The 13617-nt window shown below is 39.4% G+C and overlaps 1 protein-coding gene across 1 annotated transcript in view; it reads right to left on the minus strand.

Moving 5' to 3' along the window:
• LOC121932263 (glutamyl aminopeptidase) overlaps nucleotides 1-13617 on the minus strand; it is a 77629-nt gene that overhangs the window by 37363 nt on the left and 26649 nt on the right. The window contains exons 4-8 of the mRNA XM_042470808.1: nucleotides 11529-11649; nucleotides 8239-8393; nucleotides 6755-6868; nucleotides 3758-3892; nucleotides 866-931 (exon numbers count right to left, since the gene is read on the minus strand). Of these exons, the coding sequence (XP_042326742.1) occupies nucleotides 866-931; nucleotides 3758-3892; nucleotides 6755-6868; nucleotides 8239-8393; nucleotides 11529-11649 (591 nt within the window). The remainder of the gene's footprint in view (nucleotides 1-865; nucleotides 932-3757; nucleotides 3893-6754; nucleotides 6869-8238; nucleotides 8394-11528; nucleotides 11650-13617) is intronic.

The raw sequence follows: 13617 nt of genomic DNA on the forward strand, positions 1-13617 counted from the left end.
AATGTTGTCCTACATTTGTCCTGGTTTATTTAATTTTTGTAAAAATTTATTTAATTATTTATTTTTTTACTTCGGCCCCCCAGTTGTCTGAGGGACAGCAACCCGGCCCCCGGCTCAAAAAGGTTGCCTATCCCTGCCCTAAACTACTTTTGAATCCAAAACGTTATTGTGTCATCTCTCTTCAAGACTGATGGAGATGTAAAAAAAAATCTCAAAAGTCCTCAGTAAAGTCCTTTATTATGGTTAGAACTAGGATTAGCACAATTCTAAACATGCATACTTACAAGTAAAGTCTAATGTTTTCAGTGGTAGGTATGTTCAGTATAGCCTCATGTTATGATGCCCCCCCTTTGGTAACTATTTTGCACAGAACTAAAAAGTTACTTTAAAAATAATTATCATTATAGTTATAGGACACAAAGGAGTTAATTACCTTTGTAGCTATTTTAACAAAACATATTTCTATGTTGCTGAAAGGTAACTAAAAGAGTTGCTTTTAGTTACTTTTAAAAATCTGGATGCTACAAGCTGCTAACCTGTGACAGAAAACACACACTCTTCCTATTTACCTCATTTTCACCTCAACAGTCTCAACAAACCAACAGGCAGCAGCAGCATGAAGTACTGTACAACATGAGTCAACACTTGAGCCATGTCATATTCCTGTGCCACAATCCAGTAAGAATATATAATTGTAAAAGTAGCTGAGAGTTACCATTATACCACTAAAACAAGGAAGCTATTCCCTAGTAATGTACACTTATAATTTATCTTAGTTATAATTGTGTTACTGGAAAAAGAAATTAGTTATAACTAACTAGTTCTTTTACTTCCAAGATTTGGTTTTTCACATATCTCAGCATACCTGACATCCAGCTTTGAATTTTTCAGGTGAGATCCAGTCTTCAAGCATTCTAAGAATTGAGGCTCCCTAAATAGATAGAAATTAGGATTATAAATAACAACTCTTTTCTACTAGTTTCAGCCTTAAAGAAACACTGATAACTTCCTTATTTCTACACAACTTCCTTACTTCCACACAACATGGCAATAAGCATGCGCTTTATTACTTTATTATTTCTACACAGCATGCCAATATGCACACAAACTGTTTTAAAATCTTTTCATTTAGAGTCAGTGCATCTCTTTAGCTCATAAGCTTCCTCCTCACAATGTGAGAATAAACATAACCCAGAAAGAGCCAACAGCCGCAGAGCTGAAACAAGGCTTTGGTCATCAACAATTCACAGTGGTTTGTGGGAGTCTCACCTTAAATGCTGCCTGCTTTACAGATGGCTTCATAGCAACAGATAGCAAACTCCACCCTTTCAGCCTCTAAATAACTCTGCCAAAGGCCTTGTTTGGTTTCTGTGGTTTCAGTGGATACTGCTGAAATCTATTTTTTATTTTTCCCATTTCTGATTCTAAAAAAAGCCAAGATGCTTAGAAATTCCAGCCTATGGGAGGTTCTGGTTTACATTCTTCACAGCTCCATTTTGGGTGCTTTTAAAATTTATGTGTGAATTATTGTCTGGTTAATCTGAACCAGATCCACTTGGCAAACTGATCTAACCATTTGTTCTGTGTTACAGGCTAATACATGCTCTCCTTACAGTTAGTTACCTGCTCCCCATTTCCCACCCTTTGACTGGGGCAATCCAATTGAAAAGGGGCCATACTTCAACTAGCAGACATATGTTTTGCATGCAGCAAATCCCAGGTTTTCTTCCTGGCTTTGCTAGGCAGTGTTGAGAAAGACTCCTGTCTTGCAATTCCCATTAGCCCTGGACAGCATACCCAGTACTGGTGGATGATGGGAATTGGATTTAAACAATAGGAAGCCTATAATTACCCCAGTGTATGCACTACTGAGCAAGATGGACTAATAATCTGACTTGATATCTAAACTGGGAGAAGTTATCTTTTTTTCTACTACAATTCAGAATTTCCTTGTAGCCATGCTGGCTGGGGATTCTAGACATTATACAGTCAGCCCACCACATCTACCGATTATTTATTCATACCAAGGGCCCACTGGAATTTGGAAAAGGTAATTTTTTAAAGCCCTGCTTGGTATAAGGCAGTTTCCTAATCCATGCTCAGGATAAATTGCTCATCTAAATGATTTGTTATAAGCAATTTTACTGATCGCCATTCCACCCAGATATTGCTTCAGTTTCCGCTTCAGGAAAGAAATGGTATGAACCAACCACTGTACGTAGTGATTCATGCATGATTAAGCTTTCTCCTTTTCCTTCTCCTTTTTGTCATATCCTTTTGATATGTACGTATTGCAACCCTTTCACAGGGTTTTCTTGGTAAGATATATTCAAAGAAGTTTTGTCATTGCCTTCCTCTAAGCTTGAGAGGATGCGACCAAAGTCAGTGGGTTTCCATGGCTGATTCAGCATTCAAATCTCTTCTGAGTGGGGATTTGACCTTAGTCCAGCACTGAAACTATGCTGGTCCTTGAGTTGATCCAGTATAGGACAAAAGGGCTAGGATGAGTGCAATATGGTAGGTATAAGTATACATACATGATAAGTATATATTTAGGAGTTGGCAATCCCATTGTAACTCACAGTCCTCAGGGCCAATTCACATTTTCTCTTTTGTACTTGAGCCTGAACATCTAATTATGGCCTGAAACACACAGGCCAAATAAGGTGGCTTCCAGCTGCTTTGGGGGCATAATGTTTAGATGATGCATGCTCCCAAAGCAGCTGGAAGCTGTGCTGAGGCCACGCCAAACAGGGAAAAGCTGGCCTACAAAGGAGTTGATTTAGATCAACTTCTGGCTGGAGCAGCTTGGGACTGCAGTGACGGCCTCTTCAGTAATGGGTTGTGCAGTCACTGCAGTCACAGCCTGATTGGCGCCAGAGTGGCGTCTGGCCACTCCTTCTACGCTGTCTGTTCAAAACACCCCTGTAAGGTGTCAAGTCTGAATAGTGAATTTGCATTTCAAACAAGCACTTTCCCTTGAATTTATGTGGAAGAGATGATCTGGAAGTATATGTACTGCATACCAAAGTGGTCACTTAAATCTCAATGCATCATTCACAACTGATATATGTTATATGTCTTTTGTATTCAAGGACCTGGAACCAAATATAAAGGGTAAAGTATGAACTCTTCATCAGTTTTCTAGGGTGCAATGCTAGAATTCTATTGGTTAGATTCAACTAGGGTAGAACCATTGGGTCAATTGTTAAATAGTAAATCAACAGGTAAGGAAATCCAACTGATTCAATGGTATATTCTATTTGGGACTAATTGAATTTAGACTTATGTATAAGAATTAATTTAAGAGGTCTAAAATACCCTAAAGGCACCAGATCCTGTCTGATCTTATAAGCTAAGCAGGCTCAGCTCTGGTGAGAACGTGGATGGGAGATCTCCAGTGAATACCATGTGCTGTAAACTATATTTTTGAAGAGGAGGCAAAACCACTTTGAGGTTTCCTGGCCTAAGAAAATGCTGTGAAATTATGGGGTCATCGTAGGTTGATAAGCAACTGGAAGGCACATACATTACATATAAGGATTAATTTAGTATTGATTATTTTTAGTTTTGTATATGATTGGCACCTTGTAAAAGCCTGAATAAATATAGGCTCTGGCATGCAATAAAGATTTGCAGATGTAATTGTTGTCCCAGTGCTTTCCATACCAGATTATCCTATTATTAAAGGAAAATGCACTCCACTTCACATCTAATTTGCTCTTTATTTCCATTTACAACATGAGGTCTCTCTTACTTTGCTGTAGGATATGCCATCAAACACAGAGGTTATTTCATCTGGAGATGAAACTTGCACTACAATAGGGTGAGAAGAAAGCAAGGAGTCTTCCTTTAGCACAGGGAATACATCATCAATTAACACTTGGTCCAACTGTGGAGAAAAATGAAGAAGGAAAAGCCAAATAACTATTACAGGAAATGAAAGCAGTGATGCTACTGAGTAAAGCTTATCCACATGGGCCTTTTAAACCAGAATTGTGCTGGAACAGATACTGTCATAAGGACTACTGCATGACATCATGGTTATCATTCAACCATTCTGCTTGTTTCTTCTTGCAATCTTTTTCTTGTTTTCCTTCCCAAATAATCTGTTTGCTCATCCAGATAACTGTACAATTCTGTTTCTCCTAATTGTTACAAAATACATCTGTCACTTTCTTCCTTCTTTTGGGATCAGCTGACTTTGGGGTAGGCATGTTTTATTGGGCTTATATCCAAGCTGACCTTTTCCTCATGAGAATGTTTCCAGTGAAAAAAGTGTGTACAGTCAGTTCTCCACATTTGCAGTTTTTACTTTTTCAGATTTTGATGGTTCAAATCTCTAGGAATCTCTAGGTCTTCCAGTATGACTCTATGGTCAACATCTGCCAGAAGTTGCACTGGAATACTTAGAGATTCTTAGAGGGAACATATCTTTAGGCATTTGTAGGTCACCCTGTGCAATTCTATGGTCAACCTCTTGCAAATGTCCTGTGCTCCTATCCCCAGCAAATGTGGAGGGCTCACTGTAGAGAGATCACTGGGTGGACAAGGACTATCTTTTCATGGAGAGGCTGATTTTCCTCCCCTACTTTTCATCTTTTCTTATTGAGAGGAGACAGCAATTGCAATTTTTCATACAGCTGCTAGCCACCCAGACTGGTCATTTCCTTCCCTTGCTCTCTCCCAGTCTGTGGTTCTCCAGACCAGGGAGTGGAACCATAAAGGAGAAATGGCGTCACCATGACGTCACTTCCTGGAAGTGACTCTGGATGCTGCGTGGCATCGGCTTCATCATGGCGCCCCCTGTATGGACAGGAGGGCATCATGATGCCACCGTCCACCCGTACTAGGGTTCAGGAACATGTGGTTGCTGCGCACTCCTGACCCCTAGTATCGCCGCCACCATGTCACTTCCTGCTGGTATGTACTGGCCCAAAGTTAGCATTAGTTTTTGAAATGTAATGCATTGTCCATTGTCCCCTGATATCATGTAACTAATATGCTACTTTTAAATTGTTGTATATTGTACACAGCCTTCTTGGTGGCTGCTTCCATGGAAGGCTCAGTTGGCCCACTATTTGCTCTCTTTCTGAACTCATATAAAAAGACCTTTTTATATAGTCAGGTCTTTGGCTCTTTATTCTGTCAGAAAAGTATTTTAATGGGATTTGTTATGCTTTTGTGTTTTTATTATTTTTGATGTGTTTTAAAACTATTTTAATTTAGTGTTTTTAATAGGATTGTTTAATTTTTTAAAAAAATACTTTTGTGTCAAATAGGTTTTAGCTCTATTTTTTTTTAAAATTGGTTGTAAGTCACCTTAGGTCGAATGTTGAGAGAAAGGAAGGATATAAAACAAACAAATAAATCTATACCAACCACCAAATCTGATTTAGGGAAAGGAGGGTTTCCCTTGAATGTGAGGGAGAAACAGAATGAAGTCACAGTATGAACGAAGGCTCAGAATAAGGAGCAGTACTTATTTATTAAATACACTTCCTGCAAGGAGAATGGGAAATATACCATATATACTGATCTATAAGTCTAAACATTTATGCCAAAAAATTCACCCCAAAATCCCAGGTCAATTTATTTACAGGCCAGTATGGTAATGTCATAGCAGCTCTTTCAGGTTTCCCCATACAGTCAGCAGAGCAGATTATTTCTCTCCTGCACCAAGCAGAAAGAGTCCTGAGTGATTAATTGCTGATAGACAAACAGAGTCCCTCTCCCAGCCACACTAACATGGTTGTTGCTGTCTGGGTGAAGGCTGAAACCAAAGTGGAAGCAAACGCTGAAACAAAAAGCCCCAATTAGAGTCTCTTTTGCTGTATGCACACATACATACACTGAAGGAACCTTCAAGTTTTACCCTCGACTTATCCATGGGTCATGGCAAAATCCATAATTTTGGCCCCAAAACCTGTTCTTGACTTATGCATGAAGTTGACTTATAGTCGAGTATATACGGGAGTTATCCCCACAGCTTTATCTTTGCAAAAATAATGGGGGGGGGGGGGAGATTTCAAGTGTAACTGGATCAAATGCACCAGACTTCATAACTAAGGGACTTCATAACTGCAGGCCTCTGGTCCTTTTAATCCTAGACTGACATTCTAACAACTGCACCATGCTGGCTCTGTATGAATTAGCAAAACCTATCTGGTTTACTTTGTCCCTCCACTAGATCTATACTACTTGCAGGAGGAGAACCTACAGTCTGCATTTTACTGGACCTCATCTCAGAATGCGTAAATATGTCATCCCTGAATTCCCTAGACAGCATGTCCAAAACCAGAAACCTTCCAAGCTCTGCATCAACTTCCAGGGCTGAATGAGATGTCCCTGGCCATATATACAGTATACTATGTCAATACCTAATGAATGTATCTAGTGGATGGATTACCAATAGGTAAAAATTTCTGCCATTTCTCTAGAGAAAATGTCCCACTCAAAACCCACAAACAGAATATCTTCCCTAATATTCACCTAGTCATCTCCTGAAGCCCTCCTACCCTGTCTCCAAAGCCTTGACTTTATATGTAGAAACATCATACTACCTTCTAATTCAGTCTCATTTTCAGTGGTAAGTCAATGTAGCCATTCAAGTTCACAAATCAGAAGTAGCAGGTGGAAGGCAGATAGCATTCTCAGAGCTAGGATTTACATTTTACTCACAGCTCTTTTACTAAACATTTCTATCCGAATATACATTCCACAATAACATATAGTGTAAGTGTTTAAATATTACCATCTGCCAATCTTTTTCAGTAGCATTTACACCCAGAAACTCAAAGAAGCTGGCAAATCCTTCATTTAACCAAAGGTCATCCCACCAATCCATGGTCACAATGTTTCCAAACCACTGCAAAAAGAAGCATTATTTATTTATTTCTAATTTAAAAATAAAATAAAACAAAAATAAAAATAAAAAACAAAAATAAGCATTTTTGTTTTTTAAAAAACAATGTATGCACAACACATATCTATGTTGTTTATATAATACAACCTTTATTTAATGCAGATATTTTTACAGGGTTTCAAAACCTCTTGCTGTTGTTGTTAACTGCCCTTGAATTGACTGACCATCACTCACATTTCCAAGCCCTCCTATCCTCCATTGCTCTACTTAGGTCATGCAAATTTAGGCCCATGACCTCCCTAACTGAGTCCATCTATTTGGCTTGCAGTCTTCTTCTCTTTCTACTACCCTCTATCTTTCCTAGCACTATTGTCTTTTCTAATGAGTCATGCCTTCTCATAATTTGGCCCAAGTATGACAGACTCAGTTTGATCATTTTGAGTTCCAGGAAGAGATCAGATTTGATATTTTCCAGGACCCGTTTATTTGACTTTTTGACTGTTCACAGTATCCTCAGCAGTCTTCTCCAGCACCACATTTCAAATGAGTTGATTTTCATCCTTCAACGTCCAACTTTCACATCCGTACATGGGGATGGGGAATACAGTGGCTTGTACTAGCTAATAATATAGGATGTACATGAGATAAATCTATATATGTTTCAGTCTTTTGATATTTTCAAACTAAGGCCTGTTACAAACGGGGATAAAGTACGCACCCCGCGCTTACTAGGGTTAGAAAGGGGTGTCCCTTCCGGATGCCTTTAACCCTAGCACGTGTGGAGCGTATACAAAATGGCGGTGCCCGTTCTACATGGGGGCCACCATTTTGATGTAGCGGATGCTTAGCGTCCGCACATCATGTGGCGCAAATGACACAGCGAGTGCACCATTGGCGCCTCGCGACATCATTAGCACCCACAACAAGAAGCGCCATTTTGGCGCTTCTTTTTTGCAGTGCCAGGGAGCCTCGCAGTTTGGCCACTGGGGCTCCTCGGCGGCACTTTCAGACGGTCTGTAACGCGCCTAAGCCACATATTTTACAATCAAGAAAGAATTGTACAGTGAGCCCTTGGTATTCACTGGGGTTTGTTACCCAAACCCTGGATGTTCAAGTCCCGTTAAATATAAAGCCACAGTAAGATGATGTCTCTTGTAAAAAATGGCAACTTCAAGGCTAACTTTTCAGAATGTATATATTTTAAAAATATTTTCAAAACATGGATGCTTGAATCCATGGATAAAATCTGTGGATAATGAGGGCTGACAGTATAGAGAGGAATCCAATTATTTATAGGAAAAATTATTCCTGAGTGTCCTGAGTGTAGTGTTCCCTTTTAGTGTCTTCATGGTAAAATATTTTGTAAACCGTACCTGGTGAACAAGTTCATGGGCAACCACAGCAGCTACTCTTTGCTTGTTAGAAGCAGCAGATTCTTGTGGATCATAAAGGAGATTTGTTTCTCTGTAAGTGATCAGTCCCCAGTTCTCCATGGCACCAGTGCCAAAATCTGGAATGGCTATTTTGTCTACATATGGGGAAAAAAGGGAGTTGGGTTTGGCTGAGCATTGACATTGTTACACCTCCCTTGTTTCCCAGAACAGGTCAAAGCCAACTTTTCACTCCTTGACTTTCCCAAGTCAAGATACTTGAGCCTTTTATTGTCCTTTTATTGGCATACATTTATGTTGGAAGCAGCTTTTGTATAAACTGTGGCATCTACATGATCATCTGACCAGCACAGAGTTGGTTGTATCATTAGGCAGTGTTCTCATTCTGGCTGCCATCTCTGGTAGGGAGTAGGTACTAGAAGGCAGAGTTATGTCCATATCATGCAACCTGCCTGCACCTTTAAGCTAGGCTGCTGTCTTTGGGTGTGGAAGGGCGGTGCCAGTCAAAGAGATGTCCATGGACAACTGTCTGTCCGCAAGTCATTGGCTGCTGAAACCCGCTGGTTTTCCAAGGAGGCAGGAAGGCAGACAGAGATACAATGGATACAAATATGGTACCAATCCCTAATTCAATGGGGAAAAATATAATTGTCAGTGTCCTACCTCAAATTGTTTGGGAAACTCTGTAGTAGACAATACTGTGCCATCTCCATTGTTGAAGTAGGATTCAGTTGCCAGCCTGGCTGGTTTCTGCACATGGCAGGTGAGGAGGCACTGTGTGGTCCTTTGCTTTAGGAACTAGAATATATTCAGTCTGCCCTGATGCTTGTTATTGCTTGGATTCAGAGGTTCTGCCCAAAATTGAAGCACACCTGGTATCTAAGTCTGATTACCTGTCTGACTTGCTCTTTGTGGTTCTGTAAAAGGGCTGGGGATCATGCCTCCTTCCAGATGTTGCTAGAACAGAACTCCCAGCATTCTACACCATTGCTAGGTATGGCTGCTTGGAATTTGTAGCACTGCGTATTTCCTTCCTATGATAAAGTTTGTGTTGATACCGATCTTCCTTAATCAAACACAGGATATGAAAGAGAGAACCTATGTATGAGGCACATGTTCTGCAGTAGGTCTAGGCAATTTGTGGACCTCCAAATGTTACTGAACTACTGCTTCCATCACCCCTTACCAGTGGCCAGGCAGTCTGGGACTGTTGGGAGTTGCTATTCCACAGTATCTAGAGAGCCAAAGCCCTTTTTTCCAGCTGCCTGCAAACAGACATACAACTACTATTCTGGTAGTAGGCTCTAGGCAGGCACTGTCTGTCCCCCCCACAGCAGGGATAGATTCTGCTTCTTTATTGGTAATGCCAAACTAATCTCTACAACGTTTTCCTGTGATTAGGTTGTAAAAGGATTTTGTAAATGGGACTAAGAAATATTTATTGGCAAATTAAGTAAACTAAATCCCTGTATAATGGACAACATCTGCTTCTAGTCACCACAACATGAGGGGTCATGTCTTCATGGCTGGCAATCAATACCAGTTTAAATGAGAATTATGGACTCTGCATCCCTTGGAGAGGCATAACAGAGCTGCTACTTAGTCTAGCATAGAATTCAAATTGATTCCAAAATGGGCAAAGCTAAAATGTGACTCACTGGTTCAACAACGACAACAGTAGAATCATGTCATTTTGTCTTTTTTTGTTCCAACTGGTTTCTCAGCAAGAAAATTGACTTTTTAAAGTTTAATCAGTATTAACACAGACCGTCTTCAATGCTTATCTCATCCGCACATAATGCTAAAATATTTTATTTTAAATTGTATATTCAAAATGTTTCTTAACCATTATTTGTCAAGACTTTTTCATTAAAATAATAAACTATTTGACTATTTTCACAGACATACAAGTTGAGGTAAAAACCACTTGACAGTTAGATGTATTTATTAATGCAAGTTGCAATAATATAAATTTAATTGCAACAAAATAAAAGAGTTAAACCGGTAGCAAAATCAAATAAACATCAAATCATACATCAATATATAGATTACCCCAAACTTTTCAAGGGATGTTCAGCATCAGTAACTGCCAAGTAATTTTTGCCTCACATTGTATAAATACAAGAATAAAAAATATAATAAAAAAGAAACTTTAACAACAGAAGAACACTTAAGCAGAAGAACAAAAAAAAAAAAAGCCTAAAATCAGAATAAAATGAAAAATAAATACACTGGAGAGAATATAAAACCTGGAATTTTTTGTGGTTATAAATATAGAAATCGACCTGGTAATAAGGCAGCTTCCATGTCATATTGAAATGCCATATTATTTCTACTCTTCTCTATATCTATGCTGAATGTTGCTAAGAGACTTAGTAACACTGAAGTCTCTTTGCATAAGATCTTGAAAAGTTACTAAAAATAATTAGTAGAGTTGGGAAAATAACCACACTGGACTATAGCTCTCAGGACCCAGGATCAAAAGGTTTTGGTTTTTGAAAAATTCATTCTGTTTGCTTTTCTGCTTTGATTTTTAAAAAATGTGTGCTTAATTCTAATTTGTTGTTTTTGTTACATTTTATTTTTATATTGAATGGAGAGTTTCATTTATACTTTTATGAAATTCTCTGAGGTTGCATCCACAGTGCTTAAATAATCCAGTTCAACACCACTTTAAAGGCACTGGCTCCATGTTATGAAATTCTTGGGTTTGTAGTTTTGTGAGGGGGTTTGGAGTGGATGGCCCTTGTGGTCTCTTCAAACTCTATGATTCTATGTAACCAATTTAGCCTTTTCTGTCAGAAACTACCATTCCCAGAATTCCACTGCATGGAGTCATGACAGTTAAAGTGGTGTCAAAGCAGATTATCTCTGCAATGTGGATGCATGCTGAATGAAGAATAGTTGAGAAACATTTTAAATATAGAAATTTAAAAAAAAACTTTAAAAACCAGTTACAGTTCCAAATCTCTACTTTTATAAGCTCTGGTGATCCATTATAGTTCCAAGATTTCCCAAAGTACTTAGTTATCACTACAGTTTAAAATGTTAAAGTAACAATTTGTTTCCCAGTTGCCCATAAGAAACTAGCTACTTCTAGAATTCAAAGATATAGCTGTTTTAGTCTGTAGACTAGCCTTTGAGACTAACTGAAATAAAGAAGTTGACAGCATGATCTTTTGTAGACTTGATTTTTGGAAGATCCATGGAACAGTAACAAAATTATGAGAATCAAAAAAAATACACTGGGAGACAGAAAGGACAATAATTACCCAGTTTAGGAAGAGAATAGTTCATGCTGAAGTAATCTTCAAAGAAATCAAAGATCTCTTTAGTTTTATTTGCTGCATATATGGCTGTGTGTATCTGTTGTGGCTGAGCATAAATGCGAAGCTGTAAAGGAAAGGAGAGATAGATCTAGAGATATTCCAAGCAAGACTCAATGGCCTATATCAAATTATGTCACTGAGGTAGTAAAAGCCATGTAAAACTAGCAGTTACATATTTCAGTCAGAACAAGGGTGGTACCCAATACAGTTTCCATTGCACAAGCAGTTGTGCAAATTTGCTGTGCACCCTGTTACACAATCTCTTTCACAACCAGTTGTGAAAACAGTTGCACAACATCTTGCACATCTGGCTATGCAGCCAGTTGTGCAAGCTCTTGTACAACTGCTTTACAGAACAGCTTCTAGTAAAGTGTTGTCCAATGCAACTGCAGTAGATTTTCACCCTGCTTCTGTTAAATTGGTTTTAGGGCTACATTGGTTTGCTCGAGTATACCTTTGAGCAGTATACAATAGGGTTAACTTTTCTGGTCTGGAATGCAAAACATTTTACAGGAAACACCTTCCCCAAACTGCTTACTTCAGTAAGTGGGGCTATTAATTATGTCAGATACACATATGAATAAGGGATACTTTCCTTTTTCCTTTAGATAGCTGTAAGGATAAGACATATATCATCCAATACCTTTTCCTGCAAGCTTTAGAAAAAGAAAAGGGCCACCCAAATCAAACAATTTTGGCTCTTCTTCTCCTTGAACTGTTTTTACTCTAGGTCATTATATTAAGAAAACTAACAACATCCAGCTGTACTACAGCATTTCAACCTCATTAAATCTATTATTTCATTCAGACAACATTAAGAACTCATGCTTAGTTTTCTTAGAATCACAGAGTTGGCAGAAACTCCAAGGACCATCTATTCCAGACCTGCACAGCTTGGCAGTATGAAGGGGCCAAAATTAAAATAAGCTAACTTCTTTGGGCTGCAGATAGGTTTTGATTAAATATTAATTAATTAATTGTTAATTAATAATAATTAATATTAATTCCATCCTCATCCTCACCCTCTGCCTGATCCTTTTCTCAAGAGAAACCCAAGCAGCGGAAGAGTAAGTAACATTTTATTTGGTCGGAGGAGCATTGTGAATGTTCACCCATCCCCATCCTCCATCTGGCCTTCTCCTCAGGAGAAAGCCAAGCTGCAAAGGAGCCTTGTAGGGCAAGTATTTGCCCATCCTCTGCTGCCCGTCTTCCTCCTCAAGAGAAAACCAGATGGTGGAGGAGCCTTGCTCGGCAGGCATTTGACTATCCTCCTCCTCCGGTGCCTGGCCTTCTCCTCAAGAAAAGGCTGAGCAACAGAGGAGGCTTGAAATTATTCCACATCCTTGTAGGCCACCCCAAAATTCTTTGGCGGGCTACATGTAGCCCCCAGGCCATATGTCGTGCAGGCCTGATCTTTTCAAATTCCTTCCCAGTGCAGGAGCTCATCACTAAAGTATTCCTTAAAACTGGGCATCTAATTTTGTTTAAAAAGCTCCACCTAAGAAGAGTCCACTAGCTTCCAAGACAATCTGTTCCACTATGGGATAGCTATTACCATCTTGTTTTCATCTCTCTTCTTTATTCATTTTTCATTTGGTGCTACATCTTTTCAGCTTATAACATTGAATTCAGAGGTTCTTATCTTTTAAAAATTGATATACAAGCAGTTCCAAGAGACTTTCTAAGGGGGATACACACTGGCAGAAAGGCGTGGAGATGCTGCCCCTTTCTGCCCCAGATGGAAGCCACAGCAGACAAACGGCGTGGCCTCTGGAAGGCCTAAAAAGAACCCGCTTTTGGCGGAGTGCCATTGGTACACTCATGTGCAATTATGATGTCTGTGCAGCACGGCGCTCTTTGGGTGCTGCGCCGCATGGACGCCATCATCATGCACCCCATGTAGATGGGGGTGTGGCAAGATGGCGCCCACGGGCTGATAGTAGGGCTGGGCGCATGTGGATGCCCAGCCCTACCTAACCCTAATTTAGGCCCCAGGCTGGTGCAAACCCCCCAAATAGTATATAACCACAAG

Source organism: Sceloporus undulatus, chromosome 5 (assembly GCF_019175285.1).
Source record: "Sceloporus undulatus isolate JIND9_A2432 ecotype Alabama chromosome 5, SceUnd_v1.1, whole genome shotgun sequence".
Lineage (NCBI taxonomy): Eukaryota > Metazoa > Chordata > Lepidosauria > Squamata > Phrynosomatidae > Sceloporus > Sceloporus undulatus.